We start from the raw sequence: 17,079 nt of genomic DNA on the forward strand, positions 1-17,079 counted from the left end.
GAAAGGCTCCCCAAACATTTGCCCAGTCTCAGCGCAGCAGCTGGGTACGGAGTGAGCAAATCTGCGCAGTCCGTCCAGGCAGACATAGAGGTTCCGCCCACCCAGCGGCCCTGGTGCGTTATTTCAGCAGCGCAATAAAGTGCCCCCAGCCCGGTTCTCTTGTCCGGCGTCTCACTTCTGCAGCATCTGCTGGCAATGTCGGGTCAAATTCACTGGGAATTTTTCTCTGTTTTCTCTTGTGCTTGCAAACAAGGATAGTTAATCTAAGTGCGGCAATGTACACGTCGAGTGGTTGTCGCAGGTGGCTCTCGGACAGGATTCTTTTCAAAATAGGATCTTCACCGGAAAGGAGCCCACACTTCAGGCTGCCATCCTGTGCGCGCGCAACAGCGCCCCCCCCCCGGCATTCACATCTTTGAATCTAGGGCAAAGAGCCAAACAAATCAAAATCCTGAACAGAGTGTATTGGACTTCGCAAAACATATATTCAAGAGGGTTGTCACAATCGAGGGCATGTTGGAGATGTAAATATAGTGTGGGTACATTTGAGCACATGATTTGGGAGTGCAACAGCATAAGAAACTTTTTGGAAGAGGTCATGGAAACAATGAACAAGGTTCCAATGCTGGATATAGACTGATTACACAAGTGTTATCCTGGGAGAAGATCTAGTAGAGGATCTGTCTTTTCCGCAACGTTGCTGGTTTTTCAGGGCTTCAAGTTCAGCAAAAAAGATTATTCTAAGAAAATGGAAAAGTGAACAAACGCCTGCAGGATCAGATTGGTTGTAAGATTTGCAACACATGTTCAGAATGGGAAGAGTGATACAATTCAGAGATAAGAAAATGAGATTGTTTGAACAAATTTGGGAAATGTTTTAGAGATTGATTTCTGTAAATTCATTTTTGGTGTATGAAAATCTGTAACTTTGGGGGCGTGGCCAAGCAGCCATGGAGTAGGCTGCACTATCCGTAAGCTCCGTGATCCGATGTGGTGACCCGAAAGAAAATGCACGCTTCAGCAGAACATCTTAATCGCAGAGCACATGGATAGATGTGTGAATGGTTCAGGCACAGTCTGAGCGCATCGGCGGACTGCTGAAGTTACTGTAACGGAAGATGCGCTACTTTGTATCGGGAGCCGGCGCGGCGAAATGGTAAACAATAAAATAGCGGCAGTGAACAGAGGAATGCCCGGCGAGCAAGTGCCACGGCCCGCAATGGTCCCGACGGCGGTTTAAGGCCCCGGAAGGTCTAGGGCCTGCAGTGCGAGGACACAGGCATAATGCAGCCTGGCATCCTGACACCGGGTGCGAAACCACTTTGAAGGGGACGCTGCAAGCATTCGCTAGCCCCGGAAGATAAGCAATTGCAACAGAGAAAAGACACGGGGGCATTGAGCCAAAGCTGGGCATAATAGCTGTGAATGGTGTGCGGTCTCTTGGACGCAGTGGCAAGTCGGATACGTGGGAGGACACAGCCCACTCGGAACTAGCAACCCGGGTACATAACGAAAGCTGCAAGATGTCGGGGCGAGGGGCTGGAGCTAGAACTAAGATTAAGCAATCCACGATGGAAACATTCGCCAAGACGCAGCAATCTCCGGCGGCCATAGCGTCTAAAGAAGCAGAGGTACCAGGGGAGGGCGCTGCAGCCACTGACAAACAACAGATACTAGCGGCTATAACGGAGCTGCGAGACTCATGGGGGACAGCGATGTCGGACCTGCGCACTTCCCTGGAGGCCAAAATGGACGCAGTGGGCATAGAGGTTGCCCTGCTGAGGCAAGACGTGAGGGGGCTGGCGGAGAGAACAAGTAGCCTGGAGAGCGCCGTGAAAATCATCACGGACACTAGCACGGGCAACGTACAAGAAATCCACGTGCTCAAACAACAGGTAGCCAATCTGGAGACTCGGGCGGAGGAGGCTGAAGGGAGAGCGAGGAGGAACAACATTCGTGTGGTGGGCCTGCCGGAAGGAGAGGAAGGACGGGACCCGACGGACTATATCGAGAATTTGCTCCTACAGGAAATAGGGGCTGCAGAACTCTCGCAGGGGTTTGCGGTGGAACGTGCGCACAGAGCCCTCATGAGGAAGCCACAACCGGGGGCTCCCCCCCGGCCTATAATAGCTAAAATACTGAATTATAAGGATCGTGAGAAGATTTTGGAATACTTCCGCAAAGGAGGAACCATTGAGAGGGCGTCGTGTGCCATCACGGCATATCCAGACTACACAATGCTGGTCCAAAGGCAGCGATTCAGCTATGTGACGATCAAAAGAAGGCTGCGTGCGGCCGGGATCAAATATATGTTGCTGTATCCCGCGAAACTGAAAGTAATACATAAGAGCAAGATGTTTTTTTTCCACACGCCCGAAGAAGCGACGACCTGGCTAGACCTGCAGGGTTGTCCGGAGCAGGAAGCGGATCAAGCGCAAGAATAACACGATAAGTGGCGGGGGACACTACATGTAGAGTGACAGGATGTGCAAGGGGTATCCAATAGAACTGTGGGGCATGGCTATGGCTAAGGGGTAGTGCTGGGTACGGGCGGCGCTGGAAGTAGATCCCATGGACGTGGGCGCAAGCGAGGACTTGAATAAAGTGAAGTGCATATATATGGGGTAATTGTACAGTTAGGCGTGCAGAGTTTTATAGCAATCAGGAGCGACAGGATGCGGGCACCCTATCCCCCCGTATTGGTATTAGTAGGCCAGCCAGTAGGGCGGCCTCACCCCGCGGGGCATCGAGTACAGGCGACAGCCAAGAAAGTGCTAGATGCGGGGGAGCCTGAGATCCAGGGATGGAGCTGGGCAACAGTTGGGGAAAGGGATATGGGGGTTAGGTGGGAGGATGGGGGGAGGGAGGTGTGGGGAGTTGGGTGTGGTGGGGTTTGATAACAGGAGGGGAGGGGTGTTTGGGGTGTGTGAAGTTAAGGGAAGTTTGAATTGGGATACGAGCCTAAATAGACGAGACCGGGTACGAGCAGTGGACTGCGCGGGTGGGATGGGGGCGGAAATCATAACAAGCCATGGGGGACCTTAAAATAATTACGTGGAATGTTAGGGGTCTAAACAGTTATTTGAAGAGAAATAAGGTCATGTTATACTTGCGAAGACAAAAAATAGATATTGCGTTGTTGCAAGAGACCCATTTGACGAAAGAGAGACTGGAAATGATTAAGAAGAAATGGAAAGGAGTGGTGGTGGGCTCGACATACTCAGCTTATGCTAGAGGGGTTCTTATCTGGGTGGCCCCGCATGTCCCCTTTCATGTGTTACAGGAAATTGCTGAAGCGGAAGGGAGAATGGTCATACTCAGGGGCATGGTAGAGAACAGAGAGATAAGTGTAATAAATACATACGCTCCCAATCAGAATACGGCAACGTACTTCAGAACCCTGAGTGTTCAACTTGGTATGTGGATGGGAAGTGCGGTACTCTGGGGGGGGGACTTTAACTGTGTATTAGATCCAAGGGTGGATAGATCAGATCAGAAATGGGAAAAACCTGCCCCGGCGGCACGGGTGCTACAAGCGCTGCTCAATGATTTTGACTTGACTGATGTATGGAGAATGAAGCACCCCCAAGAACGACAGTATTCTCATTATTCGGCCCCGCAACAGCTGTCCACTAGACTAGATTATGTCTTCGTTACGTCAGGCCTAATAACGGAGATGGTGCGGGCGGAATATAAAGCGAGGGTCTTGTCGGACCACTCGCCCTTGGTTGTTAGCTGGCAATATCGCCCTCCAAGGGCAAGGATCCCGACGTGGCGGCTCCGAGCGGAGGCGCTCAAAGATCCCGTGTTTAAAGAAGAGGTGAGGGAGGAGATCATAAATTACTTTGAAGAGAACACGGGCAGCGTAGATTCGGCGTGCACGTTATGGGAGGCCTTTAAAGTGGTGCTGAGAGGCGTGGCCATAGCAAAGTCCCAAAGCCTGCAAGGAGGTGTCCTGGCTGATTTACAAGAGGCTGAGAGGGACTTAGAGAAAGCGCAAAAGGAGGGTGGTGATACTGGTTTAAATACGGAGCGGGTACTTCAACTTAAGCAGACGTGTGGAGAGTGTTGGGATAGGTTGTGTAAACTGAATTATAAGAAATACATAGAGCGGCAGCACGCGGGTGGGGACAAAACAGGACGGCTCCTGGCATGGCTATATAAGAGCGAAACCCCCAGACCCACCATCAGGGCGATAACAAGGGAGGACGGAAGTGTAGCGGATACCCAGGAGGGAGTCAATCAGGAATTTGCCATGTATTACGGAGAACTGTATGGGGATGTTGAGGAGGATAACCAAGAGAGAATAAAGGAAACGCTTGAAGACATAGGTCTGCCCAGAATAAGTGCTGAGGAGAGGGAAGAGCTGGATGCACCAATCACTTTGGAGGAGCTAGAAACGGTGGTGAGACAATTGCCAACTAGTAAAACCCCAGGTGCGGATGGGTTCCCGAGCGAGTTTTATAAAGCATACATGGCAGAAGTGCTCCCTCCGATGCTGAATATGCTAAATGAAGCGTTTGAGGTGGGACTGCTGCCAGAGTCGCTGAGGGAAGCAGTCATAATACCGCTCCCTAAACCGAATAAGCCTGGGAACAGCTGTGGCTCCTATAGACCGCTGTCAATGCTGAATCAAGACAGCAAGATACTAACGGCTGTTTTGGCGAGTAGACTGCGAAGAGTCATAGACAAGCTCATACACCCGGATCAGACGGGTTATGTTCCCAACAGGAACATAACTCACAATCATAGGCGATTACATCGAGTCATTGAATGGGCGGGGGATAAGGAGGGTGACATGGCGGTAGTGTCCCTGGATGCTGTAAAGGCCTTTGATTCCGTCAAGTGGCCATGGCTACTGTCGGCTTTGACGGAATATGGGATGGGGCCCGGATATGTAAGATGGGCGAAGATGCTGTATAGTGAGCCGCTCGCCAGAGTTAAGACGGGAACAGTGATTTCAGAGAGATGGAGGTTAGGCAGAGGTACCAGACAGGGATGCCCATGGTCCCCTATGTTATACATATTGGCATTGGAGCCTTTAGCCATATACCTTAGACAGCAGTACGACACTATAGGCATAGAGGTGGGTGGGGAGCGACACTTGATCTCTCTATATGCAGACGATATGCTGTTGTATCTGAAGTACCCAGAGGAGAATCTCCAGTATATCTTGGAGGTTATGGATCGGTATGCGGGGTTGTCTGGGATAGCTGTGAATCCTCAGAAGTCTGTAATCTTCCCGCTAGGTAACTATAGGGGACTCCCCGTAGACCAGCTGCCGGTGTTGCGGGTTCCTTGGACTGTTGCTACCTTTCGGTACCTTGGGATAGATGTGTATCATACGGTTGAACAAGAACACAGACACAACACGGAGATAGCTGTGGGGAAAATCGAGAAAAGCATGCAATTTTGGGGGAGGCTGCCGCTAGCCATGATGGGGCGTAGCGCAATGCTTAAGATGGTGGTTTTACCTAGGCTCCTGCATTTTTTTGGAAACATTCCACACCTCATACCTGGGAAGTTTTTTGCCAAGCTTAATAGTATATGTAGGGACTTTTTGTGGCAAGGAACCAGGTGCAGGATGGCATTGTGGAAACTGCAAAACGTTTATGAAAAAGGGGGGATACGGCTCCCCAACTATGAGGCCTATTATATAGCGAGCCAATTGCAGTACGTAGCGAAATGGCTCTCGGATGAAAGTACCCCCGAATTCAGATTGTTTAGTACAGACTGCGCCCCATTTTACTTAAAGGAAATGATCTGGCTATCTGAAACAGACATGAAGGGGCTCCCCAAAATGATGTTGCTTGGGTGGAGGATCTGGCGCCGCGCGTGCAAGATGATGGAAATCCCGGCCCCGTGCTCCCCGCAGATACCACTGGTGGCGCTAGCGAGAGGAGATGAGCAACTGCGGAGGAGAATTAGAACCCACTGGGAATCAGCGGGGTTGGCAACGATGGGAGATGTTTGGCGGGAGGGAGCCATCATAAGCTGGGAAGCGTTGGGCGAGGAAACAGGTCTACACGTAGGTCAATATATGACATATCATAGATTAGTGTGGGAAATTAAGAGGGCTTGGCCCGAAACTATACTCGAAGCAGAGCCGGATGGTATCGTGGACACTATATATGATATGACAGAGGGAGGGCACGAGATTTCAAGATTGTATGAAATGCTGATGCTTAAGATTGGTAAAGAACCAGTACAACTTCGATTAGATTGGGAAACTGAGGTGGGGGCCCCGATGGAAGATAGGATGTGGGAGCGGGCTTTGCGGTATCATCAGAGGGTGTCGAGAAATGCTAGGCTGAAACAAATACAATTATACATTACGCATAGGGCGTATATGACGCCCCTGAGGATATCAAGGTTTAAAAATGCGGGCAGACAGGCATGTCCCAAGTGCAATGAAGAGCAGGCAGACATGACACACATGTTTTGGTCCTGCCCTGTGGTTGGGCGCTTCTGGGGCGAGGTAGCGGCGAAACTGGCGGACAAAGGAGTTACGCTGGTGGTAGAGTCAGCTTGGGCCTGCCTATTGGGGGGGTTCCCTAGATCGCGAAAACTGAAGCATGTTAACAAACTGAAGGATTTGGCATACGTGCTGGCTAAGAGGAGGATTGCCATGGGGTGGAAGGCTTGTCATAAACCACAGGTGGAGATATGGTGGAGGGAACTGCAAAAGTGGGCGGAAGCAGAGACTGTGGTGTGGCAGGAGTCCAGTGTGGTGGGAGGGGGAGAAGAGGTGGGAACTCTGCTGGCTTGGAAATCATTGATATCGGAACTGTTTGGAACGATGGCAGATTTGGCGGATTCCAATGGAGAATGTACCGCACCGCGCAGCGCAAACATAGAGTAAACAGACTTGATGGGCTCGTAGGGGGGGTGGGTTTGGGGATTGGAGATCAAATTGCATGCGATACACATTCAAAACTGTATTACGGTATACTGTATTGTATATTTGGTCTGTATTGTTTGTTGGTTGAAATAATAAAAAAAGTTTTTAAAAAAAAAAAAATGAAAATCTGTAACTTTGACACTGTATTTCCGACCTGACTGTGAAGCCAAGTGCCTTATACAATCTGTATATATGTTACATTTTAAGTGTTATGTTTGTTATGTATAGGTTTGTGTGTATGTTTAAAATCTAATATAAAAATGTGAATATAAAAAAAAGTTGCCCATTTTATTGTCCATGCACATCTCCTCATTGTTAAAAACTGAATACAGTATCATCATTTGGCTGATTCAAAACGCATGTTTACTTGAAAACAAAAATTGAAATCTCTTGTGCTGAAGTAGAATGAACTAAATCAGCCTGAAAATGATGCTCAAACACAGCAGTTGATTGTAATGTTGCCCGTGCATTTTAAAGCAGCTGCATCACAATTTAGTAAAAATGCATGGCTAATATAATTTGAAATGGTGCTAATGCGTGACACTTTTCCCAGTGATAAGAGCATGTTAATAGTCAGTTGTTACGTAGAAAATGCACACAATTCCATGTATCAAAATGTTAATGTACGCTGACTTACTTTTTTTTTTTTTCTTGTAGGTTTTTGAGTCCTGTTAACATGATGCTTGGCGCCATCGTAGTAATATTGGTGTTTATGGGTTTTGTATGGACATCACAAAACAAGGAATTCATCCGTAAATTTAAGAAGCAGTACCCAACAGTGTTCGTAATGGCAATATTGATATCCAGTTACTTTGTGATATCGCTATTTGGAGGTGTCATGGTGTTCATATTTGGAATCACGTTTCCTTTGCTGTGTAAGTTCTTTTTAATTTACATTTTTTTAATTATTTAATTTGAAATATCCAAGTGTTCAGACCAAGTGGTCCTGTGCTTGTTCTACTCCAATTTGTATATGGTAATAGAAATTTGCAATAAAACAAAAACTGTACTTTCCTATGATGTCTATCGACATTTTATACTTATCGGAACACAATGGAGCTCAACCATCTGCCCTGCTTGTTTAGCAATGTTATTTAGTTCATTGTGTTTTCTTTAGGGGTTTAACGAATTCGAATTACACCCCTTCCTCCCCCTCACCCCTGTCGTCCTCGGCCCTGCCAAACCAACCAGACCACAATCAATTAACTCAAGACTGTAAAAAAAGATCCTTTCCCGTCCTTTCTGCCCCAACCTCCCACCCCCGTCCCACCTAAACAAGGTTCCGTCTCTACAAATTATGTGTATTACAGGTCTGTTCTATTTGAGGTCTCTGGAGCATTTAATATGTGCATTCCAGCACCGGTATTTCGGCTCCCATCTAAAATCGTCCATATCCTATACATTTATTCACATATTGGTTGGAGTTGTAGGGATCTCCGCTTCTACAGTCAAACTGTATAAGAGTGCACTCCATTCCTCTCTAAATTACTCAAGCTTATCTTTAACAACTGCCGTCAGCATTTCCATCACCATCATGGTGTGCACTTTGTTCCCAAACCTCCTTTGATGGGATGTTTTTTCATCCCCCCTCCCCTCCCCTCGGGCGATGGCCAGCTGTCCTGCTTGCAGCATTGTTTCCCACATTCTGGGGAGCCTATGCTAATTTCTCCCCTTTTCTTGGATACTCAAGAGGTCTAAACCCAACAGGTCTAAACCCAACTGAATCTCCTTTATGTCCTTCATCCAACTCCGCCCTTTTTCCCAGAACACCTTAACCTTGGGGCTTCAAAACTGCATATGGGAAAGGGATCCCACCTGGCCACATCTCCTGGGACACAGGGGGGAGGACCCCGCAAACATTCTAGATAGTCTCAATGGATCTTTATGCCATCCCACCAATATTTTATAATTATGCTCCATTGTAGAAGTAAACATGTTGTTGTGGAAGGTAACTTTATGCATTTTCGCCCAGTCCTCCTCTGATATCTCTTCCCCCGCCAGGTCGACCCAGTATCTCTGGAAGGTTTGTCTCCCCACCAGTGCCGACAGATTCATAGCTTTATGCATTCTAGATGGAATGCCCCTTCTTGTGCATGATAGATCCAAGGGCCCTCTCAAAGATGGTAAGCTCACTTGCCGCCAGGTGTCTCCAATTTGGGTCAGTCAGTGTGCCCTTAACACGGATATATTCGAAAACCGAGATTGCCTCCCTCCCCAGTACCCGGTGAATAAACAGATTCCATATCCAGAAAGATCCCTTCCTTAAATAATTGACCCACCCTCTCAAGACCCAGGTCGGACCATCTCTGCGAATGTCGCAGCCCCAGACTCGCCGGATCGAATGGGGTGGCCGCACACCGAGGACAAGGGCCAAGGCCAAGATGACACCGTGTGGTTGCTCCCACTATCTTACCAGGCCGTCCAGAGAACCCCTAATGTGGGGTGATATCGCAGTCGCTCCGGGACGGATCCGAGCGGAGCCCAGAGATAATCCCGGACCTTCAATGGATGGGCCACCAGATCTTCAAGACACGCCCAGTAAGTTTTAGCGTCCTCCCACATATGGTCCCTCATTATGCACAATTGAGCGGCTTTATAGTATAGTCTGAAAATCGGGAAACCCAAACCCGCCTCTCTCTCTCTCGAGGGCGCCAGGGTTTCCATTTTCAGTCTGAGTTTTATTCCCCCAAATAAATCTGCCGACTTCTCCCACTAGGTCAAGAAAAAAAATCTTTCCGGGTCTGTTTTGGGATTGCGGTAAATAAATATAGGATGCGGGCGAGTACATTCATTTTGACAGAGGTCATTCGTCCGTACCACGTTAATATTAACAGGTCCACCTTTTCAAATCTTCTTTGAGCTGTTCCATAAAGAGGTCATAATTTATTTTCACGATCTCACCCAAATCTCTTGTAATGCGGATCCTAGGTACGGAATGCTTTTGTGTTCTATCCTCATTCCCAAGTACCTCTCCTGTGGGTCTAACAGGGCATTCTTCATTTAAATTGGAATGATTTCTACACATTCATTTTTAGACCTGACAGGTGGCCATAGACCACAATGCTAGTATATCGTCTGCAAATGGTGATAATTTACATTCGATCTCCCCTCTAGCTATCCCTTTAATACATTGGTTTCTGTGTATTGCAATCGCCAAGGGTTCCATGGTCAGGGTATATAGGAGAGGGGGCAGCCCTGTCTCGTACCCCTTGTTAATCTAAATACCTCAGAGGGCACCATTTACTTGGACCCTTGGCCCTGGGGTTGCGATACATTGCCAAAACCCATTTCTGAAAATCCGAACTAAACCCCATCTTCCCCAGGTCCTTCATCATAATGGCCCACTGCACCCAGTCAAAGGCGTTCTCCGAGTCTAGCAGGCCATCCATAGTTTTCCGAATGTTGCCTGACCCCTGTCTCCCGCAGATAAAGCCCACTTGATTCCCATGGACCAATGTTTGCAGTCCTGTCTCCAGCCTTGTTCCCAAGATCTTGGCAAGGATTTTCACATCATTGTTCAGCAGGGAAATGGGCCTATAGAAGGAGCACTTCATGGGGTCTTTTCCCTCCTTTTGAATTGCTATTATTTTTGCGATCAGCATTGTCGGGTACGGCCTCACCCTCTAAACATACATTGAAAATTCTTACTAGGTACTGGGCAAGTAATGATCTAAACAGTTTATAAAACTTCATTGAAAACCTGTAATTCCCTGTGGCCATTCCGGTCTTCATGTACATAATTGCCCGTTGAACCTCCTCCACTGTAATGGGGCGATCAAGATCCTCCACCATATTGTGTGTGAGACCGTGGAGGGTGGGGGGGGGTCTTTCTAGGAAGGTGTCTATCTGTTCATCTTCCCCCTCCCATTCTGAGGTATATAAAGCTCTACAATCAGTAAATTCTTCCTCAATGCCCTGTTGATCGTACCTGGCAAACCCTTCTTCTGACTCAATGCCCCAATCGTTATTCGCTGCCTTTCCTCCCTCAATCTCCACGCCAGACTCGTGTCCGCTTTATCCCCTTTTTCATGGTACCTTTGTTTCAAGAACATGAGGTTTTTTTTTTGTTTTTTTTTCAGTGTCCTGGACCAGGATAGTGTTTAATTGCGCCTTATATTGACGCTGTTTGCTCGACACCGCAGGTGACATGTAGTTCCCCTGGCTACCCTCTGGCTGCAAGGGGTCTATTTTTTGGCAGAGCACGGTTTCCTGCTCACCCCTCGCCCTCTTTTTTTTTTTTTCCTGTGAGCCTATCCTTATGAAGACCCCCCGGATGGTTGCCTTAAAACCTTCCCACCGGGTCTGTACGCTCACTTCCCCGTGTCATTAAAGCTAAAGTAATCCTTTAAAGCAGTGATTAGTTCCTGTGTCACTTCCCCGTCTTGTGGTAGGAAGTCATTGCACTTCCAATCCGGCCCTAATACCACTTTTACCATATTATGGTCTGACCAGGCGATCAGGACAACATGGGTGACCAGGACCTTCACTTTCAGATGTGTGTCGACAAGTACTAGATCTATTCGCGAATAGCAATTGTGCACCGTGGAAAAATAAGTAAATGGTCTGTCTCCTAAGGTGGGGAAGCAAGTCCACCAAACCCTGGGCTTCATTCACTTCTCTAAAACGTGATGAATTACCCTCGCTCAAACGTGTTTCTGCCATGTTGCCCAACCTCTTGCGGTCCTTTAGAGTGTCCAACACCATATTAAAATCCCCTCCCACCATCAGTCGGCCCGCCACAAACTCACTCCGTTCGTCCCTCACCTACTCCCAAAATTCGCACTGCCCCGAGTTCGGGGTGTAAATGGAACCCAAAATCATAAAGTTGCCCTTCAGACGTCCCTTAACGAAAATACAACGGCCGTCTGGATCAGTCACTACCTTTTCCGCCCGGAACCAAGTGCAGGCTGAGAACAGGATCGATACACCCCTTCATCATTACATCTAAGGCCACAAATACTTCTCCCACTTCCCTTACCCTTAAGCAGGGGTTCCCTCTACCTCTCCCAGTGCATCTCCTGCAGGCACAGCCAGTCCAATCTTGCCCTCTTAAATTCCCTAAGAACCATCAACCTTTTACTTGGTGAATTAAGGCCTTGTACATTGAGGGAGCTTATTGCCATCTCACCCATTGTCATCGTTCACTCGTTTCCAGAATGATGCACATCTCCGCCTGCTCCTGAGACCGCCCTCTTGTAAAACACATTTTGCACGACCCCGTTGTTCACTCCACCATGTCAGAGATCACTTATCGTGGAACCAACAAAACTCTTTAAACATTAACTTTCCCTACCCCTCCCACCCCCCCACCCCCCAACACCCTCTCCTACAGCATCCAATCCCACTCAGATACACCACCCCGAGGCAAGACCAAATCACCAGCGGTCCTCCCGATCTGAGGACCAACACCGCAAAGTGCAATACCCAGAGTCCCCCTTCAAAAGTCAGTGTTAAAATGTTCATACTTCTGCCCCCCACTCCCTCTCACACTTTATTTTGCTCCCAGAAGCTCTCCTGAACAGAGCGAAGTCCCATCTGCACCTAGGTGCCTATCTAAACTTAAAGTGACGCCTTGTAACTGCTGCAGTATAGTAGAGAACTCGGGGCATCATCTTCCTTAATCTGCTCCATTTCCCACCCGGAGCAGTGTTTAGCTTCTTGAATTTTCTTGGCTTGGGGATCTTCTGCCTGTCCATCCGTAGGTTCAGGCTCACAGCCTTTCTCCTGCGTCTCCTGGATTTTGGAGTCAGGCTGGGGCTCTCCCGTTATTTCCAAGGAAATTCTTTGGATGTCATTGTCTGTGACTAGCTTGTAGCTGTATCCTTCATGTTCAAAAGAGATCGAAAAAAGGGAAGCCCTAGCGGTATCTTATGCCCCTTGTCATTCAGCCATTTTGTAAGCGCACCACATTGCCTCCTCCTGGCCAGCCTGAAGGCAGATAGATACCATTTTTCACTTACTACAAACGAAGTAGGGGAACTCATTGTCTTCGTTCTCTGCACGCACCAATGCAACACTGTACTACTGTTATGTTATGTGAAGTCACGGAGGTCCAAGGGTGATTTTAAAAAAAGTTTCCCCAACTGTACCATTTTCAACTAATCACTCACCTCGCTGACTACGGATCAGAGTTAAATACAATGGCTGAATACCCAGAAAATAGAGAAGAGGAAGCCAATAACCTGTTCACACATAAAGGCAGCAATGTGCACGCTTTTGGAACCAGCATACCCACCGGGAGGATCTGAGATACAAGTTTATCAAGCTAGAAAGAATCTCCCGGAAGGAAACAGACAAATACTGGGAGATCGTTTCACTCAACAACTATCTCAGCAAGAAACAAGTACCCAGAGGGTTACGAATTTTGATTTTTCCCGATTTCAATAAAGATGAAGACCAAGATCTGGCAAAAGACTGGGAGAAAAATCTGGGTGGCTGTTCTACGCGAATGTTGGAGATGCTAGTGGAGCACGCAACTCGAGAACAGAAGAGAGCCAGTGAACAAATTGAAGTAATTAAAAAGGAAATAGCAGATGCCAAGGCATTAGAGGTAACAAAGGAGAACAATTATTTGAAGATGTATGAAGTATTAAAGGAATATCAAGATGATATTAAATTACGAAAAATGTTCAGGGATGAAAGAGACTACAATGAGGACAGAATGTATACATTTCAAGAGAAGTAGAACACATTTCCTAAATCACAATCCAAGGACAGTACCCCTGAGACGTCACCGGCTAGCTCAGCACCTAGCTTAGATGCAGAAGATCCGACGACAGAAAACCCCCACACACGAGAGGACAATAGTAGAACAGGGAAAGGCTTCCTTAATCAGATACGGAGATATAAGAAAGGAAACAGAACCCAAGTACCGAACAAGTCAGTTTTCAAGTAACAAATCTTCCTACCAAGAAACAACCTTTATTCGGAGAAGAGGAAGGAGGGGGACGGGTCGACACCGGCAACCCAGATGCCTTAGTTTATTTTTAAATGTTTTTATTGGCATTTATAAGTGTAACAGAAACAGTTGCGCGAAAGATGCGCGTCATTTCAGCTGTAGCGTATCTTGTTTGCCAAGTGAACTGTAAAGAACAGAAAAAGAACACGCAGCAAAAAAGAAAGGAAACACGAGAGAAAATAGAGAGAGAGAAAAAGCAATAAACAAACAGGAAAACAGTGGTAACTACTTTGACTGCCCTTTTCCTTCTGCCCTACCGTTCTTCATTCTTCGTGCTTCAAGCCCAGAGCCCAGCACCATCGCTCTCCATTGCCTTCACATGGGGGGTGGCTCGAGGGAGTGCCCGGGCCCGCCGTCCTGGTCAGTGCTTCAAGCTTACAGTCTGTGCAAGAAGAGTCAACTCAGGGGGGTTTGTAGCCTGTGGAGAAGATCATATCTCTCATGAGGGCCTTCCAGGACTCTAGTGTGGTGCTCCCTTCTTCTCCGCCCCAATTGGTCCCTTCCTCCCAGGCTCTTGTTTCAGCAGCGGACCATCTCTCCAGTTCCCTGATCCATGGTTCAGGCCTGGGACCAGCGGGCGACTTCCAGGCCATAGCAATCGTTCTCTTCACTAGTATACACGCCATGTCCATGAGTTTCACTAAGTGCCTGACTTTGCTCAGTCTCGGGTGAGTGCCCAACAGGCACTCTTTGGGTGTCCATTCGTACATTTCCATTCCCGCTTTCCTGCAGGTCTGCTCAGCTGTGTGCCAGAGTTTCTGTGATTTGGGGCAGGCCCAAAACATATGGATCATGTCAGCATGTTCGGAGGGGCACCATGGACAAGTCGGGAGGACTTTATCATTAAAGGCGGCTATCCTGTGCGGGGTCATGTAAGTCCTGTAAAGGACATTCAGCTGGAGCAGCCTAAACCTGGCGTTCCGTGACACCTCCTTCGGATACAGCAGGGCTCTTGCCCATTCACCGTCCGTGATTTCAGTCCCCAGATCAGTCTCCCACTTCTCTTTCAGGCGCGCACTTCTCGGGTTAGGCCTGTCGTTTATTCGTGTGTATAGCCTCGATGTCGGTTTCCAGCCGTCGCCAAGGTTGTACATTTCCTGCACAAGGGGGTGTATTTCTGGCTCCTCAGGCCAAGTGTTCCAATTTGTCTTGGCTGCGTGCTTCACCCTTTGGTACCATAGAAATTGTCCTGTGGCAAGCCCATCCTTCAATTGTAATGAGTCGAAGTCTTTGAACAGCCCCTCATCAAACATGTCTCCCCATGTATAGAGGCCACAGTTCTCCCAGCTCCTCATCGATGGTAAGTCTGTGGGGATTTTGCATACGTCTGCAAGCATGGGGATGTCCGGTGCATATGAGTGTTGCAGTCCGAGCAGTGATCTGACCTTGTTCCAGATTTGTCTCCCCAGCTTTACAATCATGGGTGGGTCAGGGGGCCCTATTCGAGTGCTCCATAACACCTCTTTTGGGTGCATAGGTGTGATTAGTTGACGGAGGAGGCCTGTCTCAGCAGTCGGTTCATCCAGTAGCCACTTAGCGACGTGCGTTAGTTGTGCTGCCAAATAGTACCTCTGGAACTCAGGCAGTTGTATGCCACCCTCTGCATATGGGAGCGTAAGGATGTTCAGTGTAAGTTTGTGTCTGGCCCGGCCCCAAAGGAAATCTCTGATTAGTGATTCCAGTTTCCTAAAGAAGGACGGGGGTATGTAGTATGTTATGTTGGTAAAGTAATAGAGGAGTCTCGGTAGTATAATCATTTTGGAGATTGCAGCTCTGCCCATCATTGAGAGCGGTAACTTCGACCAGAATTTGATAGACCTGCGCACTCCGCGCATTGCTGCTTCCGTGTTACACTCATGAGTGGAGGCTGGGGTGTGCATGATGGTGAGACCAAGATAGCGGAAGGCTTCCGGCTGCCATTGGATCCCGATCTCGGGTAGTTCCTCTGCGCCCTTCCCTTCAAGCCCAGCCAGGGGGAAGGAGCAAGATTTTTGTCTGCTGAATTTTATCCCTGAATATTTCGCAAAATTGTCGAGGATGTCTAGCGCGGTTGGTGCATTCAGTTGTGGGTCTCGCAGGTATAAGAGGACGTCGTCAGCGTACAAGGAAATGATGTTATCTACCCCATTGATGTTGATGCCAGCGTCGAAGAGCTGCCTCCTGAAATAGATTGCCACTGGTTCCAGGCCAAGGATATACAGCATTGGTGACAGTGGGCACCCTTGTCTGGTTCCCCTTTGGATAGCCCAAGCCCCCGACACCATGCCTCCTGTCTTCACTCTCGCCACTGGGTTGTTGTAGAGCACCCTAACCCACCGGATGAAATGTTCACCAAGTCCGAACTCCCTCAGGGTCTCGATCAGCCACTCCCAGAATATTGAATCAAAAGCTTTTATGGCATCAAGCGAGAGTACTGCCAGGTCGTCGTTATGCTCAGCTGTTTGAGCCATTATGTGTTGGAGCCTTCTCAGGTTGGCCGTTGTATTGCGTCCTGGGACAAAACCATTCTGGTCCTCATGTATCAGGGATCCTATCACCCTAGAGAGCCTCTTAGCTAATATCGTTGTCAATATTTTACTATCATAGTTTAACATCGCTAGGGGGCGATATGAGTCACACTCGTCGGCTGGTTTGCCTGGTTTGAGTATTGGTACTATGAGGGTCTCTCTCATACTACTTGGTAGCATCCAGGTCTCATATGCCTCCGTGTATACTCCGTGCAGCATGGGAGCAAGGACCCCCTCATAAGCCTTGTAAAATTCTGGAGTTAGGCCATCTGTCCCAGGGGTCTTGCTCGTGGAAAGGGATCTGATCGCCTCTGAAATGTCCTCAATAGTGATGGCCTCTCCTAGCATATTTCGTTGTTCCTGGCTCAGTTTAGGCAATTCAACTTCGGCCAGGGTGTCTCTGATGTCTGATTCAGGGATTCGGTCTCTGTGGGCATATAGTTCGGCATAAAAGTCTGAGAATACATCGTTTATTGCTTGCTGTGACCTGTGAGTTGTACCATCTTTATCCTTGATCTCTTTGGGGGCCTGCCTCGGGTGCTCCCTCCTGCATAGCCAGGCAAGAATCCTGCCTGGTTTGTCCGCTTCCTTGTGTGCCTTAAGGGTTCGCACAGAGAAGTCGAATTTGGACAGCCTCTCCCATGCAATTCTGCACTCTTCTCTGATCTCCTTCAGTCTGGTTTCCTTCTCCTTGGTAGGGTGGAGATTGTTCT

The 17,079-nt window shown here is 48.2% G+C and overlaps 1 protein-coding gene across 1 annotated transcript in view; it reads left to right on the forward strand.

Moving 5' to 3' along the window:
* Positions 1 to 17,079, forward strand: part of ARL6IP5 (ARF like GTPase 6 interacting protein 5) — a 137,488-nt gene that overhangs the window by 87,041 nt on the left and 33,368 nt on the right. Inside the window, exon 2 of the mRNA XM_069643809.1 lies at positions 7,559 to 7,776. Within this exon, the coding sequence (XP_069499910.1) occupies positions 7,559 to 7,776 (218 nt within the window). The remainder of the gene's footprint in view (positions 1 to 7,558; positions 7,777 to 17,079) is intronic.

This window comes from Ambystoma mexicanum, chromosome 2p, assembly GCF_040938575.1.
Source record: "Ambystoma mexicanum isolate Mex_15411 chromosome 2p, UKY_AmexF1_1, whole genome shotgun sequence".
Classification (NCBI taxonomy): Eukaryota; Metazoa; Chordata; class Amphibia; order Caudata; family Ambystomatidae; genus Ambystoma; species Ambystoma mexicanum.